This window comes from Thunnus maccoyii, chromosome 16, assembly GCF_910596095.1.
Source record: "Thunnus maccoyii chromosome 16, fThuMac1.1, whole genome shotgun sequence".
NCBI classification, from domain to species: Eukaryota; Metazoa; Chordata; class Actinopteri; order Scombriformes; family Scombridae; genus Thunnus; species Thunnus maccoyii.
The window spans coordinates 15,633,843-15,651,478 of record NC_056548.1 but is presented as its reverse complement, the minus strand read 5'-3'; the positions used below and the strand labels follow the sequence as shown (position 1 = coordinate 15,651,478).

At 40.5% G+C, this 17,636-nt stretch overlaps 1 protein-coding gene across 1 annotated transcript in view; it reads left to right on the top strand.

The window, feature by feature from the left end:
* The first annotated feature begins 8,595 nt into the window (after positions 1–8,595).
* Positions 8,596–17,636, top strand: part of mboat2a (membrane bound O-acyltransferase domain containing 2a) — a 42,533-nt gene continuing 33,492 nt past the window's right edge. Inside the window, exon 1 of the mRNA XM_042388615.1 lies at positions 8,596–9,144. Within this exon, the coding sequence (XP_042244549.1) occupies positions 8,896–9,144 (249 nt within the window). The 5' untranslated portion in view covers positions 8,596–8,895. The remainder of the gene's footprint in view (positions 9,145–17,636) is intronic.

Here is a 17,636-nt window from a genome sequence, read left to right as displayed (position 1 = left end):
TACTTCATTATACCCTGACAGGCTGCATGTCAACCTGCCCCATCCTCCCTTAGTTTCCTAGTTACCATAACTCGAGATGCTTAATCAAGTGTTTCACTTCCACTTTGTGCCCTCGCAGAAAAATCTCCACTCGGCAGGATTTTTGTCCTGCATACTGCAGCAAAAACAGTTCCATTGTTAGTTCGTTCCAGAGTAGAGATTCCCATTTTATTCAGTGTCCCCTGAGACAGTATGAAGACGAGGGCATGTCCAGTGAGCTCTCACCGGCTCATGAACTAAGAAAAGGTCAGTGCCAATGAATACTCTCTTTGTGTATGTTGCTGATCATCTCCTCTGGTCCCCAAGTGATGTAAACCACAGGAAATGAATTGTTAAAGCACAGAACAAAAATACAAACACACACACACACAAGCCATTATGACCACTGAAGTCTTAACTGTTTAATCCCTGTGCCTCTGTGTTATGAATGTACAGCTGGGTAAACTCTTTCTATACCTTTCAAGCAATACAGACTAAAAAATGCAAAGCAATGCACAGCCTGCTGCACAGGATCTCCTGTTTAAACGTCACAAGGTCAGTTCAGACAGTCGGATGTGTGCTGACAGTACAAAACATCTCATTTATCACAGTGTCATCTGTTTTAATGTCCACCGTTAAGTATTCATTTCTCATCTTCATTTCAGTGCAGGTTTAGTGGTTCCCATGAAACAGTTTATGCACTGTAGGTACAAACGGAGGATAAAATGTGATAAGCTTTGTGAGAGGACAATCACTCTTGACCTCTTCTAAGGAAAGTCACATTGAAAACACACTCAGTATATCGATATATATTTGCTCCTTACTGTATAAACGCATACACACAACCGTATAACACCTCATTTTATAGTTTTTTCCTGTATCCAATTGATCTGAGATGTGACAGAAGTGGACAGAAATGTGATCGCCACTTGGGGAAACTGTCTTGTGCTAACTCTGTGCTCATCCACATTAATTTAATTTAACTCAGGGTAAACATTTAACCAGAATATATAGCCCTGACTGAATCAGCATCTGTGCAGCACCATGAATCCAAATCAGGCTCATTGACAGTCCTGCGAACTCCCCCGAGCCACTACAGTCATGGTGCAAATTCCCAGGCTGCCTTGCATCTGTTCCAACACCACAACAGATGAATTGAAAGCCTCTCAGGCATTTGAACTATAGCTGTATTGAGATCTAGAGCAATAGGATAATGGTGGCAGATAGCAGGGGATGAAAGTCTACCTCAAGGGTGTTTGTATTTTGCTCTGTATTGCCTCAATTAGACGATTAACGTGACAATCTTGTATCCCAATTCTCAGATCGCTTGAACTGTCTGGTAAAGTTCAAACAGAAAGAGGAGCTGCTGTATGGTGAGCCGCAGGAAAAGAAGAAAGTGGAGCAAGTGTGGTACATGGAGCGAATCTGTCAGTATCCTCTTGGGAATGCTAATGGAGGGGCAGCGAGTTCAGTCCATGTAACTCAATGATTGTGTCCGTCCCTCCCACTATGAACGGTTCAGACAGACGGCGCGCAGAACAGAGTCTTCACATCCATCATCTTCATCCATCTCCCTGACAAGATAGAATTTTAGCCATATGGAAAGGCTAATCATGGAAATACAGTCCTGAGGTAAACAGCGGCAAGTGAAAACTCTGAGACTGGAAAAATGGAAGCTTGTCATGTTTTCTATGTCAGATCGATACTGATGCCAATGGGGACATATTACATCTACCACAATTTGGTTATTAAAACATATCCATGATAGATCACTTCATTTATTTGATCAGGTTAGCCCAAAGATTAAGCGACTGACATCAGCCAAATCTCTATGGTAACTCACTGCCTCTTTGCTCTATTGATTTTACTGTGAATGGTGACTTCAAAGAAAAGCCTCTACCTGTTATTCATCTTAATCTGTTCACCTTATTGGAATGAACACCAGAGCTGTTTAATTTAAAAGAAGGAAGACAAATCAGTTCAAAATGTTCATAAAGTGTTTTTAATAGCTCTGGTGAACTCAATTTTTAAGGTTAAAATCTTAATACATAATGAGTGAATGTGAGAAAACTGTCAGGCCTCCTTAAATTCTTCTACACTCTCTCCCAGTTACACTCCCGCTCTTCCCCTCCCCTGCAGCCTCTATTGTGTGTCCACTTTGCATGCTGCTGCATTGGTTTGTGCAGCACTGTTGAACTTCAGTGTGCTGGCCATGGAGTGAATATCATCTCAATCTCATCTCAAGGACCAGCCAAAAATAAGGAAATTATTCTCCAATTGCGTATGATTTTATAATCTAAAGATGTATTTTGTGCATTCATCACTAGACACCATTGAAAAAAAAGGACAAAAGGCAGGAATAGCTGACTGGAAATTAAGCTTAGATCAAAATTTCTTTGCTCTCCCTCTTTTGGGGCACCTGACACCTTTGTGAGCTTAGAACATATTTTTTTCTTACAGCACCTCAACAAGGATAAGCATATTTGTTGTCTCCTTTTACTGAAATGGATGCAAAGGTGGTAAAATAGAGAATAAAGCAGGAAGACAGAAAGAAAAGAGTGGGAGAGAGAAGAGACATTTGTTCACATAAGGTCAGACTGAAGTGAGAAAAAAAAAAGAACGATTGCCCCACCCTTCAGCCAAATGTGGGCATGTAGAAATTGAAACAATGAGCTGAAAGGGCTCATGTTTCTGCCGCTGAAATAGATGGTGGTTACAGATTTGACTCCACGCTTCTTTCCAAATGCATTGTTGATGTGGGGAAAAGGATGGGCGTGTGTTTCTGCACTCAGCAGTCTAGCTGGGGATAGATCATAGCATGTAACTGATTTCGGGTGTTACTAACTCCTCTCCTCTCCTCTCTCCTCTCCTCTCCTCTCCACTCCTCTCCTCTCCTCTACTCTCCTCTACTCTAGTCTACTCTCCTCTAACATAAGCAGGACACTCTGGCCCAGCGCTGATATCGAGGGACTCTCTCTGCATCATTTATTATTAATGTAGAGTAACATAAGTATATTTCTTAGTTTTTGGATATTACGCCACACTTAGTCATTCAGGATGTTTTAACTTTTACATCCAGGATCTCCAATATTCCCAGTGTCCCAAAGCTGGGATTTGTCAGTGAGTAAGAGCTTATTGATTGGGTAAGACTGTTTATTGATTGGGAAATATGGCCCCGTTCTTAAGCAACATCTCGCTGCACTGCTACACTATTTTTGAGGGATGATGATAATGTGCTTGCAGAGAAATCCCACCGGGATTGCAAAACCATTAAAACGGCCAACACTCTGCTTGCTAAGTAAGCTTTCTGTGTCTGCAGGCGAAGATGGAAAGGGAGGCGGATGGGGGGGGGGACCAGAGCAACAAGAGTCATAACATGATCTTCAGACAGAGAGGATTGTGGCAGTAAACAAACAGCACATGTCCATCTCTGAGGACCTGTTCTATTTCAAGAAGTCTCATCCAGTGGGGTCCAAAGGGAGAACTCTGGCCTGACCCCCAAACACAAAGACACTTCCTGTCTGATCTGTAAAGAGAAAGGCTGCATGTCCCTGGAGGAGCCAGCCTGAGTGCAAAACACCAAGTATTGACTATAAAAGGAGCTTATGGACTTTGTTACCACAATACAGATCAGCCAAACGGCTTGTAAATAAACATCGGTCACAAATGATAGGAAGTATTTTTGGAAAGTAAAAGAAAAAGAAGACTGAATGCAAAGATGATCACAAATGTGTACACTTGTGAGCTGCCTGGCCTTCATTATGAATGAGTGGGAACCTCCATTAACTCATCCGCCATTCACATTCCCTGCTGCAGCCTTTTAAATAGATTAGTTGAGGCTTTAGTCTCTCTCTCTCCGCTTTCTCACCGTCTCTTTTCTCTCCTTGAAAATTGCACTCTTTTAGGTGGAACGTCGGCCTGCGAGAGAGAGGCGGTGAGAAAGGGGATGGGGTTGCCATGACGATGCCAACTTGACGAACTGTGTCTCCCCTCATGATTGTGAGTTTTAATGAGATATCATTGAGGAAGAACAAAAAACAGGGTTGAGTGGAGTGACATGAATGCAATGAATCTGTGTAGATCTAGCTGTCTGCCTGCCTGTGTGTCTTTATGTCTCTCTCTCTCTCTCTCTTTTCGTGTAGTTATGAATGATTAATGGTGATTATATAAGAGCTGTAGTACAAGAGGAGCATGGTGAGTGTTCCAGGAGTGTGTAGTCCATCAAGGAGAAGAGAAGTGACTTCTGGAGGTGCTTGGCATAAATAAATAACCTACAATAGTAATAACATTTACTGTATGTCATATAATCTCACATGTTTTCAAATGAGTGAAATGTTTTGTCTATTTATGGAAAATTCATTATTGTCAAGACATAATTAGTTACTATAATAACTGCACTTTTGTGCTCTGTTGTTATGGAAGTTGTTTTGGCCAATAGTGTGTTGGGAAAACTGATTTTTGCTCAGCCAGCTTTTCTTTAACATTTGATGGAATCTCTGCATTCAGTATGATGTGCAGTTTTGAAAATCTCTAGGATACACCAGTGATTGTTAAATAATTTAATACGCTGTTCCCTCTGATGAAGACACACACACACACACACACAATGCAGCATGTGCTGAGTCACTCTTCCACATGCGCTCAGCGTGACTGGGGTTCAAAATCAAATTCAGAAAAAACTGAAAAAATAAGCAGGTTTTGACACAAACTCTTCAAAACAAACAAAAAATTGTAATTAAAGTGAAGCGTTGATGTGATGCACAATCACAGGTTCAAGTAACACTGGGGCTGCAAGCACTGAACATGTATGAAACAGCAAGAAACAAAAAAGGTGTGCTTTATGAGAAATGATACGCAAAAATGATGACAAAAATAATACTTGTGCTTCAGCAAGTGGAGGTTTATTGTACGCTCTGCCAGAGCGGGTTGGCTGGGTTACAGTTATTGATGCACTGTGACTGTCTGAGATTCCAATATTTGTATCAGACTCATATATAAAAAGGCTTTGCTTCACAAACACAAATACAAAAACAGCTCAACAAATAAAAGAAGAAAAACAACACCAAACAAGGCCAAGATATGTCCACTAAAGCTGACCATGCTATCACTGTCTCTCTGCAGAAAACAGCTTGGATGCTCTCAAACCAACCCGATGTGTCTTTTCATTAGGAGCCTTTCTCCTAGTCAACAACAACTGACACATTTCTATAACTGAGGTTACATGAATAACAAAATACTGGTGTATCATCCATCTTAACACAGCATACAAATTAGCAAATACCTGTCTTGTAGTAGTACACATCTTATGAAATTGTTAATAAATGCATTTAAATTTACAGTTAGATTTCATTTTGACTTCAATTAATTAGGCAAGGTTGTGTATTGTAATGCAAATCAGTGGCACATGCTGTACATCAGATAAGGTTGTGAAAGAATCACTTTCCAGTTTCTTGATCTACCTGCTTTATTATGTGATGGGGCTTCCTTCATTTTTTCCTCTTCTTCACTCTTTGCTCAGAAATGAGAAGAGCTCTGATGTGATAAGTGGAGCTTGTTCAGCGAGGCACCTGAAAGTCTACATTCATTGGATGTTAGGCGTGTACAGATAATTTACGGTGTGGGCAGCATCTACCAACAGATAAAATAACTGTGTTGAACTGTGTCGGCCTGTATTTGCTGACGTGGAAATTTGGCACTCTTTATCTAATTCAGTGTAACTATGGTTGATCTGATCAGTGCTGTGCTGGATGTGTTTCATTTTGTATCCTGAACACTGAGGTGATGCTTCTTATTAAAAGCAATAGTAAGCAGATAAGAGGTCGAAGTTACAGAGCCACGAAGTTTTATATATGCTCTGCTGCTATATGTGATATGCATCTACCTTCTATTTCATGTGTCATTTTTTAAAAAGTGTGTTTGCATGCATTTGCATCAAAATCTTCCCTGTGAAAACTGTCTTGTACCAGTGTCACCAAGACCAATCCCTCTACATTTTTTAGCTCTTATCAATGGCGATTCCCACTCTGATAACAAGATAATGATGATGATTCAGCAGCAACACAGTACATGATGTAATTCTCTGTCATACTTCATAAACCTCTTATTATTTACTTCCCATTTTATTGTTTTATACACGTTTGAACAATTTAAATAGTTTATTATATTGCATGAACCCTGTGAATGAACACCAATGGAAGATCACAGTCAGTTGAGCTGCAATTGTTTTGTGAGTGCTGCCCTCTGCTGACAACAGTGAATAGATGCAAATAAAACTTCATTCAAACAAAACATAACTAGATTATTTCAGTGAGGGGAAAAAAAACATTAGTTAAAAAGTATGATGACAAATTCAGAATAAAGTAGAGCTTATTGTAAAAAAAAAAAAAAAAAAGTATTATATTAACATTTTAAACTTACAAATCTTACTGTACATACTATATTAAATTATTCATTGTATATCCCTGGTTTTGAATCCATTATCATATAAATATTTTCTTCACAGTATATTTATCGTTTTATTTATTTACTAAATGCCATCTAACTAGGGTTCTAGGTATAACTGGCAATAACCTCTAGATGGTGCTGATAGGCAGTGAATAATAAAATGCTGCCACAGAGGTATTGCATAATAATTCAGGTAACTAGAAGTTATTTGAATGCTCACAATAGTTTAATTTCCATAAACAAACAGCAGTGCTCACTTTACCCTATCTTTGAAATGCTGTCATTTTCATATGCTATCGAGACATGTGAACATATTTAAATTCTTTTGTAGCTGCGGGTTATCGAGGTTATTTAAATTCACTCTTAACATTCACCAGTGGGGGAAGAAGTTACTAAGATCTTTTATTTAAGTAAAAGTAGCAACACCACAATGACAAAATACCCAATTACAAGTAAAAGTCCTGCATTCAAAATCTTCAAGTACATAAGTATTGTCAGCAAAATGTACTTAAAGTATCAAAATGTAAAAGTACTCATTATGAAAAATAACCCAATTTAGAGCGTCATATTCATCATACATGTGTATATATATAATTTTAATATTAATACTGATTCGTTGAACCAAATTTAACCTCAATTTTTGTTACAAGGCAGAGCTAATTTTAACGCCTTATACTGTTAATTAGTCTAATCTATGACAATGCATATATAACAAACTGATCATATGTTTTACGTGAAAAAATATTGATCTGAAAAGTAACTATAGCTGTGAAATCAGTGTAGAGGAGTAAAAAAATACGATATATCCCTTTGAAATGTAGTGGAGTGCAAGTATAAAGTGCAATTACCTCAAATTGTACATTTGAAAATGATCCATTCCACCACTGCCTTTCACTTTTAGATGCATTCCCCTCATTGCAACTCCATTGTGCAGGGAAGGATAACTTCCTGCCCCATATTCGTTCTTTTGCTATTTTTGTCTTTGCAGCACAGCCAAACTGCCAGCATAATGTATATTCAGCAGCATGTAGTGATTTATAATGTACACAATCAGCTATAGCATGAAATCTATATCACATACATCTTTAGTTGGTATATTTGACTCTTCTCTATATGGCCTACTATTCCCACACGGTACAGCATGCTGAAAATTATGTGAGTGTGGTCACTGTTTACAAATTGCTGGTGATCTCTTTTTTATACAGCTAAAAAGAGCAGTGCAGATAGTTCACTGACCATTCAGGCACTTTGGAGGACCATCACTGGCCTCTTTGTAGTCGTTGCCTCGACTGAACTCTGCCAAATACCCCCCCCCCCCCCTTACGTCACATTTTTCCTCCTTCATGTGAGGATTGCTGTAAATGTGGGAGTGGGTGGGGACCACATGCAACAGTGCTCAGTTCAAATCCTGTTTGCCCTGAAGACTGTTAATCAAAGACCCCCCCCCCCCTCCGCCCCCCCGCCCTTCAGTTTCCTAAACTGGGATTGGCTGATGGATTTTTCACTTTCTCCACATGATAGGTCAAAATTGATAGTTATTACGGAGGGCTGGGCCGGCCATCTCTCCACCCACACTATCACCATTTTTTATTGTCGTCAAAGATACTCTGCCATCAAGATAGTTCACTCCATACTCTGGCATAATAGTAACTGTTGTCTCATTACACGGGTAGCATACTTATACTCGAAACTGGATGAGTGAGTAAGCAAAGAAGAGGTTAGCTAACAGGTTCGTACAGCTTCATTCATCATGACAAAAACCGGTGTTTCGCTTTAGCGAGTGACCGTGTTAACTGGTGACTCTCAGCCGAATGCGTCCGTGGTTGTCATAGTGATGGCAGCTGTTGAAAACACGAATAGAACACCTAGGTATCCTTTTACCTTTTAAAAGCCTGAAATTGAATGTTTAATACAATATTCTGGTCCCTTTATTCTTACTTCGTCTTCCTGAAACTTTTCGTGTGTGTGTGTGTGTGTGTGTGTGTGTGCGTGCGTGGGGGGGGGGGGGGGGGGGGTTATCTTGGCAAAGCAGCTAACGTCTCATAAGGAACACAATTTAAATTCCGTAAACGGTTAATGTATAGTAATAACACTAAAGGCTGTTCTGTTCGTTTTTTCAACAGCTGCCGTCACTACCAGCAACCACGACGCTGAGTCACAAAATTAACATGCGCAAGCTCACAACAGAAGCGCCCGTTAAGTTCTTTCTAAACCTCTTAAAACGTGAAATTTGGCATATCTCAACGTTTTTGTCAGTCTGCTAACACCAGAAACTGTATTCATTTAAGCAAATTAAAATATAAATACACCTACTACAGGGGAAAAACACCATATGTGTGGTACTCGGAAACGTCGTGTTCCTAAACGGGCCTCTGACGAAAGAGGAAGTGGTGAGCAAGGAAAATCTCGCCGCGTCTCGGTAATCTTCGTTGGATGTGTGCTGTGGATGACAACTGTCCAGCCCGTCGCAACAACAGCAGCGGCAGCGGCGGCAGCAGCAGTGTATTTATCATCGCAGCAGCAGCCGAGGGGAGTGAAGTGAACCAGAGGAAGGGAGAGAAAGGAGAGAAAGGATTTACGGACACCAAGCAACCAAGCATGGCTACCCAAACGACTGCATCATGCACTGGATCCACTCTGTTGCAGCCAATCAGCGAAATTATCAATCTCCCCCTCGACCAGGTACGTTTTTGGATGGGAATAAATATTGACTCATCAACCGTCTGAGTTGAAATATATGTTTAAACAGCGTATCTATCGTGGTTAGCTAGCATATGTGGACGTAACGTTAGCAGAGCGGGATGATGCGCAACGCTATTCTTCTCAAACGTTAGCTGGTTTATGTGGAAACGGGCGCACAAAATTCCAGTTTGTGTTTCACTACCCTCTCCTCATCAGCTAAGCTAGTCCCTGTCAAGCTACACCATAGCTAATGCCTTTTGTCTCCTCTTGTCTGATATGCTCAGAGCTCAATCCATTGCTGCCCAAACTGGGGTCAGAGGACCCTCAAAGATCCTTTGATCTGCTTTACATCGGATCACCAGGATAATCTGGACGCACTAGTTAAATTTCATTTCACTTGAAATTAGCCCCAGCAGAGTATTAGTTAAGGCCCCAGTGATTATTCTGATATGTTTCCACAGTTTTCTCACTCTTAAGGTAAAAGACAACACAATGCAGTGTTATGTAAGAAAAAAAATGTGGTTGTAAAATGGTTTCTCAAGGTGGAAAATGTTGAGAATCTTTGTTTTAATCTATTTGAGATGAAACCACGTTTTGAATTGAGAGTTACACTTGGAAAGTCCCTCAGTAGTCTTTGGTAATTCACACCCTGTGTCAATCGGTACACTGTTATGAAGCAATGACCATATTTCAGGTAAAATCACATTTTATGGGCGTGTATACTTGTACACACCTTGTAAACCCCCAAAATGGTCAAAATGAATGCCAAGAACAAGTATCTCATAGTGTTCATGGATTACTTTTTCTCATCACTGCTCATGTAATTAGAGTAAGCATGACAGCTTCTCTGTCAGTCTTCCCACACTGTCAAACACGGCTGGTAGTTTGGGTTACTAGTAGGTGTGGTCCACCTGGATTTATTGCTTAGCTAGTGATAGTTTTCTGATGTGGGATTCATGTGTGAAAATGGTTGTATTGTAAACATACATTTCCATATTCACACAGGCACCACACCTACTTAAACACACCTCAGTGGCTCAGTCTTCTCTGGAGACTAAAACACCCCCGATGAAAAACCAGTTTGCTTCTCTTTCTTTTCTTGGTCGTCTCAACTGTTGATCATGATTAGTCTGTGGTAATGCTGCTGTGGCTTTCCCGAGGAAAGTTAGAAATATCCCATGTTAACCACAGTGGTTTCCTTCAACTACACTGTGATTTCACCGTTTTTAACACGTCAGTGTCTATTAGTGGGTGTACCGATGTTTCCTGACTTAAATATCTCAACAACTTCTGTGTAGACTGTGATGACATTTTGTACAAACATTTGCTGTCCCCAACGGATGAGTCCTCCTGACTTTGGTGATCTCCTGACTTTTCCTTTTAGCTGCACCAGCAGGTTGACGTTTTTGTTTTTTAGTGAAATATCTCAACAACAATCGGATGGATGGCCATGAAAATTGGCACAGATGTTCATGTATTCAGTTTGGTGATCTCTTAAATTGTCCTATTGCGCTATCATCAGGTCAAAGTTTTAATTTGTACTACTAATACTGTACTAGTGCTGTAATACTGTAATACTTGTGTTTATGCCAAAATACTTGCAAAATGATATTAACCTTCTGCACTTTGTGTTAGTGCAATTTAGCAGATGTTGGCAAGCTAAAACGCTAAACTAACATGTGAACATGATAAATTATACTTGCCATACATGATATTGTGAGCGTGTTAGCTCAGAGCAACTATCTAAAGTGAATCATGATCTCAAATTGAACTTTATTGATGGTTTAAAGTTCAATGTGAGCACCAGGGAAGCGCTATCATGTCCTTTGCCAATTGATACCATCAGTCTGTTACAAAGCACAAAAGCTCTTCAAAAAACATACTCTATCCTTCTTTCTTCCTTTGCTGGCATAGCTTTCATGTGCATTTTCGCCCCGTCGCCATCAACAGTAGAATTGCTTGTTTTTATCGTCTCTCTTTCCTTATCAGCGTGGGGTTACATGCAGATGAGTCTATTTCCTCCTACTGCCAAACGCTACGTAAGCCTCAAGCCCATGACTCACTCTACTCTTCCTATTGGACCTTATTATACGCACCTGAGTTTGTAGGTGTGTACGAGAGGAATGAAGTGTGTTTCCTCAGCTGTGATTCAAGTGAAAGTTTGTATTTTTGAAATAGTATAGGGGGAAAAAACAAAGTCTTTGTACAAAGTCTGAAAATTTATTATATCAGAATTAACCCCTTGAGAAGTATCATCTTGTTTTTAGGGGGTCCCATAGCCGTGTGGCAAGCCTCTAACTCCTTATCTTTCTCGAGGCTCACGCTACGCAACACACCTATCTGACTATCTTTCATCCTCCGTCCCACCTGCATGTGCAGACTAGAACGTCTCATTATGTCTCTCCGTCCTGAAGCGATCCAACGTCTGCCAGGAATGTTGCATGGCGGGAACTCACTTGTTAAAGGATCTGTTCTGCATTATTAAAAACAAATATTCTCTGAACTTGGAAGGGAGTTCATTTGCCTTCGTATTTTGGCTCTAACAAGACGAGCAATGAGGACACATTAACGACTCCCCACAGATGCCTTCTGCTTTATATTTGTGTTGTTGTTACAATAAATATTTGTAATAAGTAAGCAGTGTTTATAGAATTATTCTAATAATGATGATACTGCATTTTGTAATTGTTAAATGTACTCTCTAGAGGGAAATACAAAGAATATGTGAGGTTAAACTTGTGTATTGATCTGGCTGCTCGGCTTGTGTAGAGCGTATCACTTATTAACTCTACATGATGGCTGTAAGAGCAAATGTTTTGACCTGGTAGCCTTGTAACCTGCAATATTTGACATGTCATATACTATAATAATGATAGCACTTGTGTTTAAACTCTACAAATTACCTCATGTCTTGATTGTTTCCTTGCTGTATACCTTTGTGCCATAGAAATGTAGTCAAGAGGAAGTGAATGCAGGAAATGAGAAGCCAGCCACTTTGTTCATTGAAATGTATTGACTTGAGTTGTTTGCCTCTGGTTTTAACTCCTTATGCTATTTGATTGAGTAAAAGAGGATGGTGTTGTACAAATTGAGCATAAAATGATGGGGTTTAACTACGTTGTTGGACAGGTGTCACTCTTGTGACAATGTGGTTTGTTAGCTTCCTGTCAGCTGGGTGCCCTATTGTGCCAGCAGCACGGAAATCAATACAGTCACTCAGATGCTGTATGATCTGTGTGGCCTGAAGACATTGACACTCATTTTTATAAAGCTGTTATAGTGTGTCTGCGTGTGCCCCTCACCCGACTGTATGTTGTCAGGACTGTATGTACGGTATCCCATGGGGGAGACAGGCCTTTGCACTGGCCTGTGTCAGAGCTATAATTGGAGCTGTGAAATCTGAACTGACAGTATGCTTCTTCATCTCTTCTTCTTTTTCTTCTTCTTCTTCTTCTTCTCTGCCTTTCTTTATCTCTCTCTCACACACACTCAGCCTGTCCCATCTTTGTAACATTATTTTACTACTTCAAATAAGGCTTCTCACTGCATTTTTTTTTTCCTGCACCCACACAAACATAACGATCACCCACTCTGGTTCAGGGGTTCTGCTATGAATGATACGCTCACAATTATTAGTTGTACTTAGCTGTCTTCATCGGTTTGTCATAAACTTTGTGGAGTGAAGGGAAAAGGCATGAAGTGCTGCTCTTACTCAGGGTTCATCAAGAAACTCCTTGACATTTCACTGCATCTCATCTGACCTTACCACCCTGTGTAGCTTACACATCCACTTGTTCAACCTCTGCTTTAGACTTCTGTTATCCACTGAAATTACAGGCCTCTTTCCAAGCTGCCATTTCTGTGAGCAAGCAGCTAATTTCTTTGGCCAAAAAACACACGTTTAAACACGAGTTTTGCTCTCTCACATCAGAGGCTCGCGCTGCTCCTTTTGAACTGCAGATGCTCCATCTCAACGCCTTGAGACTTCAGTATTTGATATGACACATCGCACAATTATTTAGTTTTCTAGATAGACAGATTAGCTAGAACCTTCAGGGTCGGTGGTAAACCTGATCGGGTGGAATCTAGTGGGTAGCTAGAAACTCAGTGCCAGAAACTTGGTTACTTCATGTACTAACGGCCCAAACTAAGGTTTGAGGCCTGGTTAAAGTTTGACCCACTCGGCTTTACCCGCCCGGAACATCTTAAGTTTTGTTTTCCTTTAGTTGACCTTGAAACAATTATTTCCTCTAAGACGGGACTTGAGTAACTTGCTGTGGTCGTAGCATCAGCTGTGAAGACCTCACACAGCTGCAGCTGTTTCAATATGCAACAGCTGGGCTCCTGATGGATCCCTCCGTTGGCTCCTTCACACAATAAACCTTCACAACTTGCTGTTTATTTGTGCAGCTCTTCTCTGTCATGTATCTTCATGTAGGCTAAAACTAAAGGAGTGATGATAAATGCTCTTAGAAACTTAAAATGTATCTTTTTGTTTTTGGTAAGGTAACAAACATGAGTTAATGAGGCTTGCGTTCATCATGTTGACGTCACTCCTGTTGTCACCTGTGCAGGTCTGCAGGATGTCCTTTTCCACCTGCACCGTGTCGCGTTTGGTAGACAGTCTGCACGTGATGAGCTGACATTCATGATGGTTTTAACCTTAAAATGTCTTTCTTGTTTGGTGAATATTTAGTATTTTGATCAGCACAGATCTTGAATGGTGGAATGTTTTTAGTGTCAGCAATGGCCGTAGAAACAGGACGGGAAGAGAGTGAATGGAGATGTTGTCAGCAGATTAAACTGACTATATTAGACAAATACTTCTCTATCCCTGGATACTGAGAAATGATATGCGGTGGCTGATGCATTGCTCTTTCTTGTCTTAATCTTAATTGCAGAATTTGAATGCTTTTACCGAGGAATTAAGCAGTCGACACGCTCTCTTTGTAGCTCATCAATCATTTTAATGTACCAACAATGTCTGATGTTTTTCTGATCTTGAGCGCAGCCTTACAGGTGGCAGCTCACAGCGTACAACAGACGGTGGGCGCTACTGTGTGCCATAAAAGGCCCACTGCCCAGCTGTACAATCAGTCGTCTGTTTATGTGACATATTGGATTGCAGTTTGTCACAGTCCACGGCCACGTCTTTAATCACGATAACAAGCCGCCTTTTGTTGTTGTTGCTGCATTTTCCACCAGGCTATTGTACTGTAGGCCTCTGTGCCTACACAGCGCCGAGAGTTCGACTCTTAGCTTTTCCTTTTGTCCACTGACAGTACCCTGCTATCAGGGATGTACGTCTAACACTATAATTCAATGAATGCCTTGGTTAAAATGAGTTTAAGTGAAGTTTGAAAGCAGTCAAAAGTTGGTTATTCCTATATCTCTTGATCCCTCTACATCAATCAGCAGGTTAATCTCATTATCCTTAAGGTTAACGTTTCCTTCCCTGAGTGGATTTTTGAAGTGCTGGTAGGGTTTTGGGTAGCTCTGCCTGAAGAATCTCAACTTGGCTTCCCTCTAAGGTCCCCTGCTGCTGACTCCATAAAGTGTACCCAAAGCTCACAGGCTTGGGACGGCTGGTCTTACTTTAAAGCCCTTGAGTCCTGTCAGAGTTTCCCTACCTCCCCTTTTGTCTTTAATTGGCCGCCCTCTGGGGAGCCTTATCCTTCCAATTGATTTTCTTTCCCCTCGGCTCTCTCTAATGGAGTGCTGCTGGCTGCTGCCATCATTATGGTGCACAATCAACACAAGCATGTGTGATTCCTCTTGAGGAATATGGAAAGACTTGGCCGTGTTGTTAACATAACTGTGCAGTTGACAACGAGCGACACAGCAATGGTAACAAGAACGGGCAGCTCTTCAAAAAGGTTTCGTAGATTTTTATAGTCATGTGTTTAATGGTGCTTGTTTGTTGTGAGTGTAAAATGTAATCCACAGAAGTGGAAGAACTGGCCAAGAGGGAAGAGTCAATATTGTCAGAATGCCAGTCTACTTGTTTACCCAGCACAAATACAATAGCGTTGTGTGATGCGTTATTTGGGATGAAGATAAATAGTCTTTATTGATCTGATTAAAGTTCATTGCATAATATCAGAGTAGATAACTTTGCTCTTCTTTGAAGTGGTGAATCTGCTTCCTCAGGGGATTCATGTTTACCATGCTCTTGCCTCATCTTGTTAGGGTTAAAGCATGAGGATGACTGGGTGTGGGTTCATTTCCCACCAGCAATAAATACAGTCATTGTGTTGCAAGCCATTAAACTAAGTCATCAATCAGATGTCATATGAGGCCTGTTTTATGTTCCTTTACATGCCGAGAAAATAGTCCTTCCTCAATCTTCTGCAGGTCTTTGTCCTTTCGATGAAGTTGTGTCATAGTATAGGAAACTTGTGACCATGACAGTGTTGTTAGCTTTTTGTTTTTTAACTCCGCTTTTATGTGATAGAACACTTTAGGCAAGCCACCGTAGATATACTCAGGCGAGTGCTTGGCGTCGCCACAAAAGTGAATGTCCACACGAACTCATTAGTAATGGTAATGGCGTGGTGTTGTGAGGGTGGATTGGGTTTCTGTGCTGAAAAGCATGCACTCTCAGCTTGGAGTGGTGGTTTAATGTTCAGATGGAATGGCGCAGATCAGCATAGAGACCATGTTTTTAGAGAATCATTTTAACAGCTTCATATTCCTCAAAAAAAGATGAATGCTAACAAGCAAACTAAGTTTTAAAGATTTGTCTCTGGTTATAATAGGGCTGTCACAATTAATCTGTATGCATTTCTTACTGTTAACTCCATTTTTAATAGTTATGTTAGTCAGGTCTCTATAGCATTTTAGTCCTTGTGTTAGGAGTCATACATCGGACTGATACCTATAATTTCTCCACAAACCTCATACTTATGTACAACAGCTGTCCCTCTCTGGTTTATTCACCGTGCACGGCCAGGAGTCCAGCGGGATGAAGGAGGTGCATCCCAAATGAATGAGAGGACATGAATATTTATCAGTGTGACTTTGCACTGTCACTTGTAACTCCATTGAGGTAAGTCTTGTAGGGGCATTCAGCTGATTCACCTTCACAGGAACAGATAGACTCTGACACGTTCACCAAGCCTCTTTCATCTTTCTTCTCAGTACTACCACGCTCCAATAAATAGTCAATCTGAGTATTGATCGTCCCTAAGTACAAGTTGTGCTGTCATCTGAAAAGTTCGGCTACTAAATGCAAAATTGATTCACAATGTTTTCTCCTTCCAGGCCTTCTGCCATTGATTCTGTTGAACCTGATCACCTGTGCAACAAAATAATCTGTGATTAAAGGCATATGCCATTCAATTTATATGAATTCTCATTTTTAAACACAGGCAATTCAAAGTGCTTTACTTAATAACAAAAAGTACTTAAGTGATTTAGCATTGCACTACTATAACATGGTCAGACTCACAATGGACAGTTTTTTAAAAAAAAAAAAGGATCAAAATAGATGCAACAGCATCCAGAAACGTTCTTTTTTTAATTCCAAACATTCTTCTTCCTTGTCAAAACATACATTACGCACAATGCAACTTAACCGCCAACATTTCAGTCTTGAGATTTGGGTGTGTTATGCTAGTAGAGGCTAATGTAGCCTTGAGCAGCTAGTCTCATGCAGAGATGAGGAGGAGGCTACAGGTTTCTGATAATCTCACTTCTTTTTAACACCTCAAGATCTTGCACATGTTCAAACTTGTAGTTTTCAGCCCCAACCGATGATGACTCAAGTGATGTCACACTGAGTCACAGTGACTTGTACTTTTTTTTTTAAATTCACATATGCAGTAGACCTGTAAAGAGACTTTGATGTGTATAATCTCCTTTTAAAACAACATTTACGTGAAGTATACAACAGTTAAAGTAGAATAAAATGAAATAAACTCTCAGCTCTCTGAGTGAAGACTTGATCAGATGCCTGTTCAAAAAAACGGGAATGATTCAAGTCAAGTTTGAGGCGGTTCAGATTGTGAGGGTCTATATTTGGCAGGGCCTCATCACCACCCTACTGTGAGAAGGTGGAGCCCAGCTTTTGTCTAAGCACACAACCACGAATTGAACGAAATCTGTCTGTGTCAACAATTCTTGACATTTGCAAGATGACTGGCTGTTCGTCTCTCTCCAGTCAATGAAACTTCAGCTATTTCTGACACCAGCATGTGCATGCCTACCGCTACCTCAGTGTTGCTGCAATGTATCTGCTGCCACTTTGAAAACAGAAAGTGACCGCAATGAGACGGCAACTAGATACAAGGTTTCATTTCTGTTCAGTTTCACTGTCGCACTTTCTTTCTTTTGTTTTTTCCTTTCTTGTGAGGTGTGAAATAAAGCAAGAGATCAAAGGTGTCATGAGTTTGGAACATGCATGTGTGTCCCAACCAAGACACTTCATCTTGTATTGTGCTATGGCATGTCATGAACTCCTGTTGTAAATCACACTTGTGAAATGGGACTCC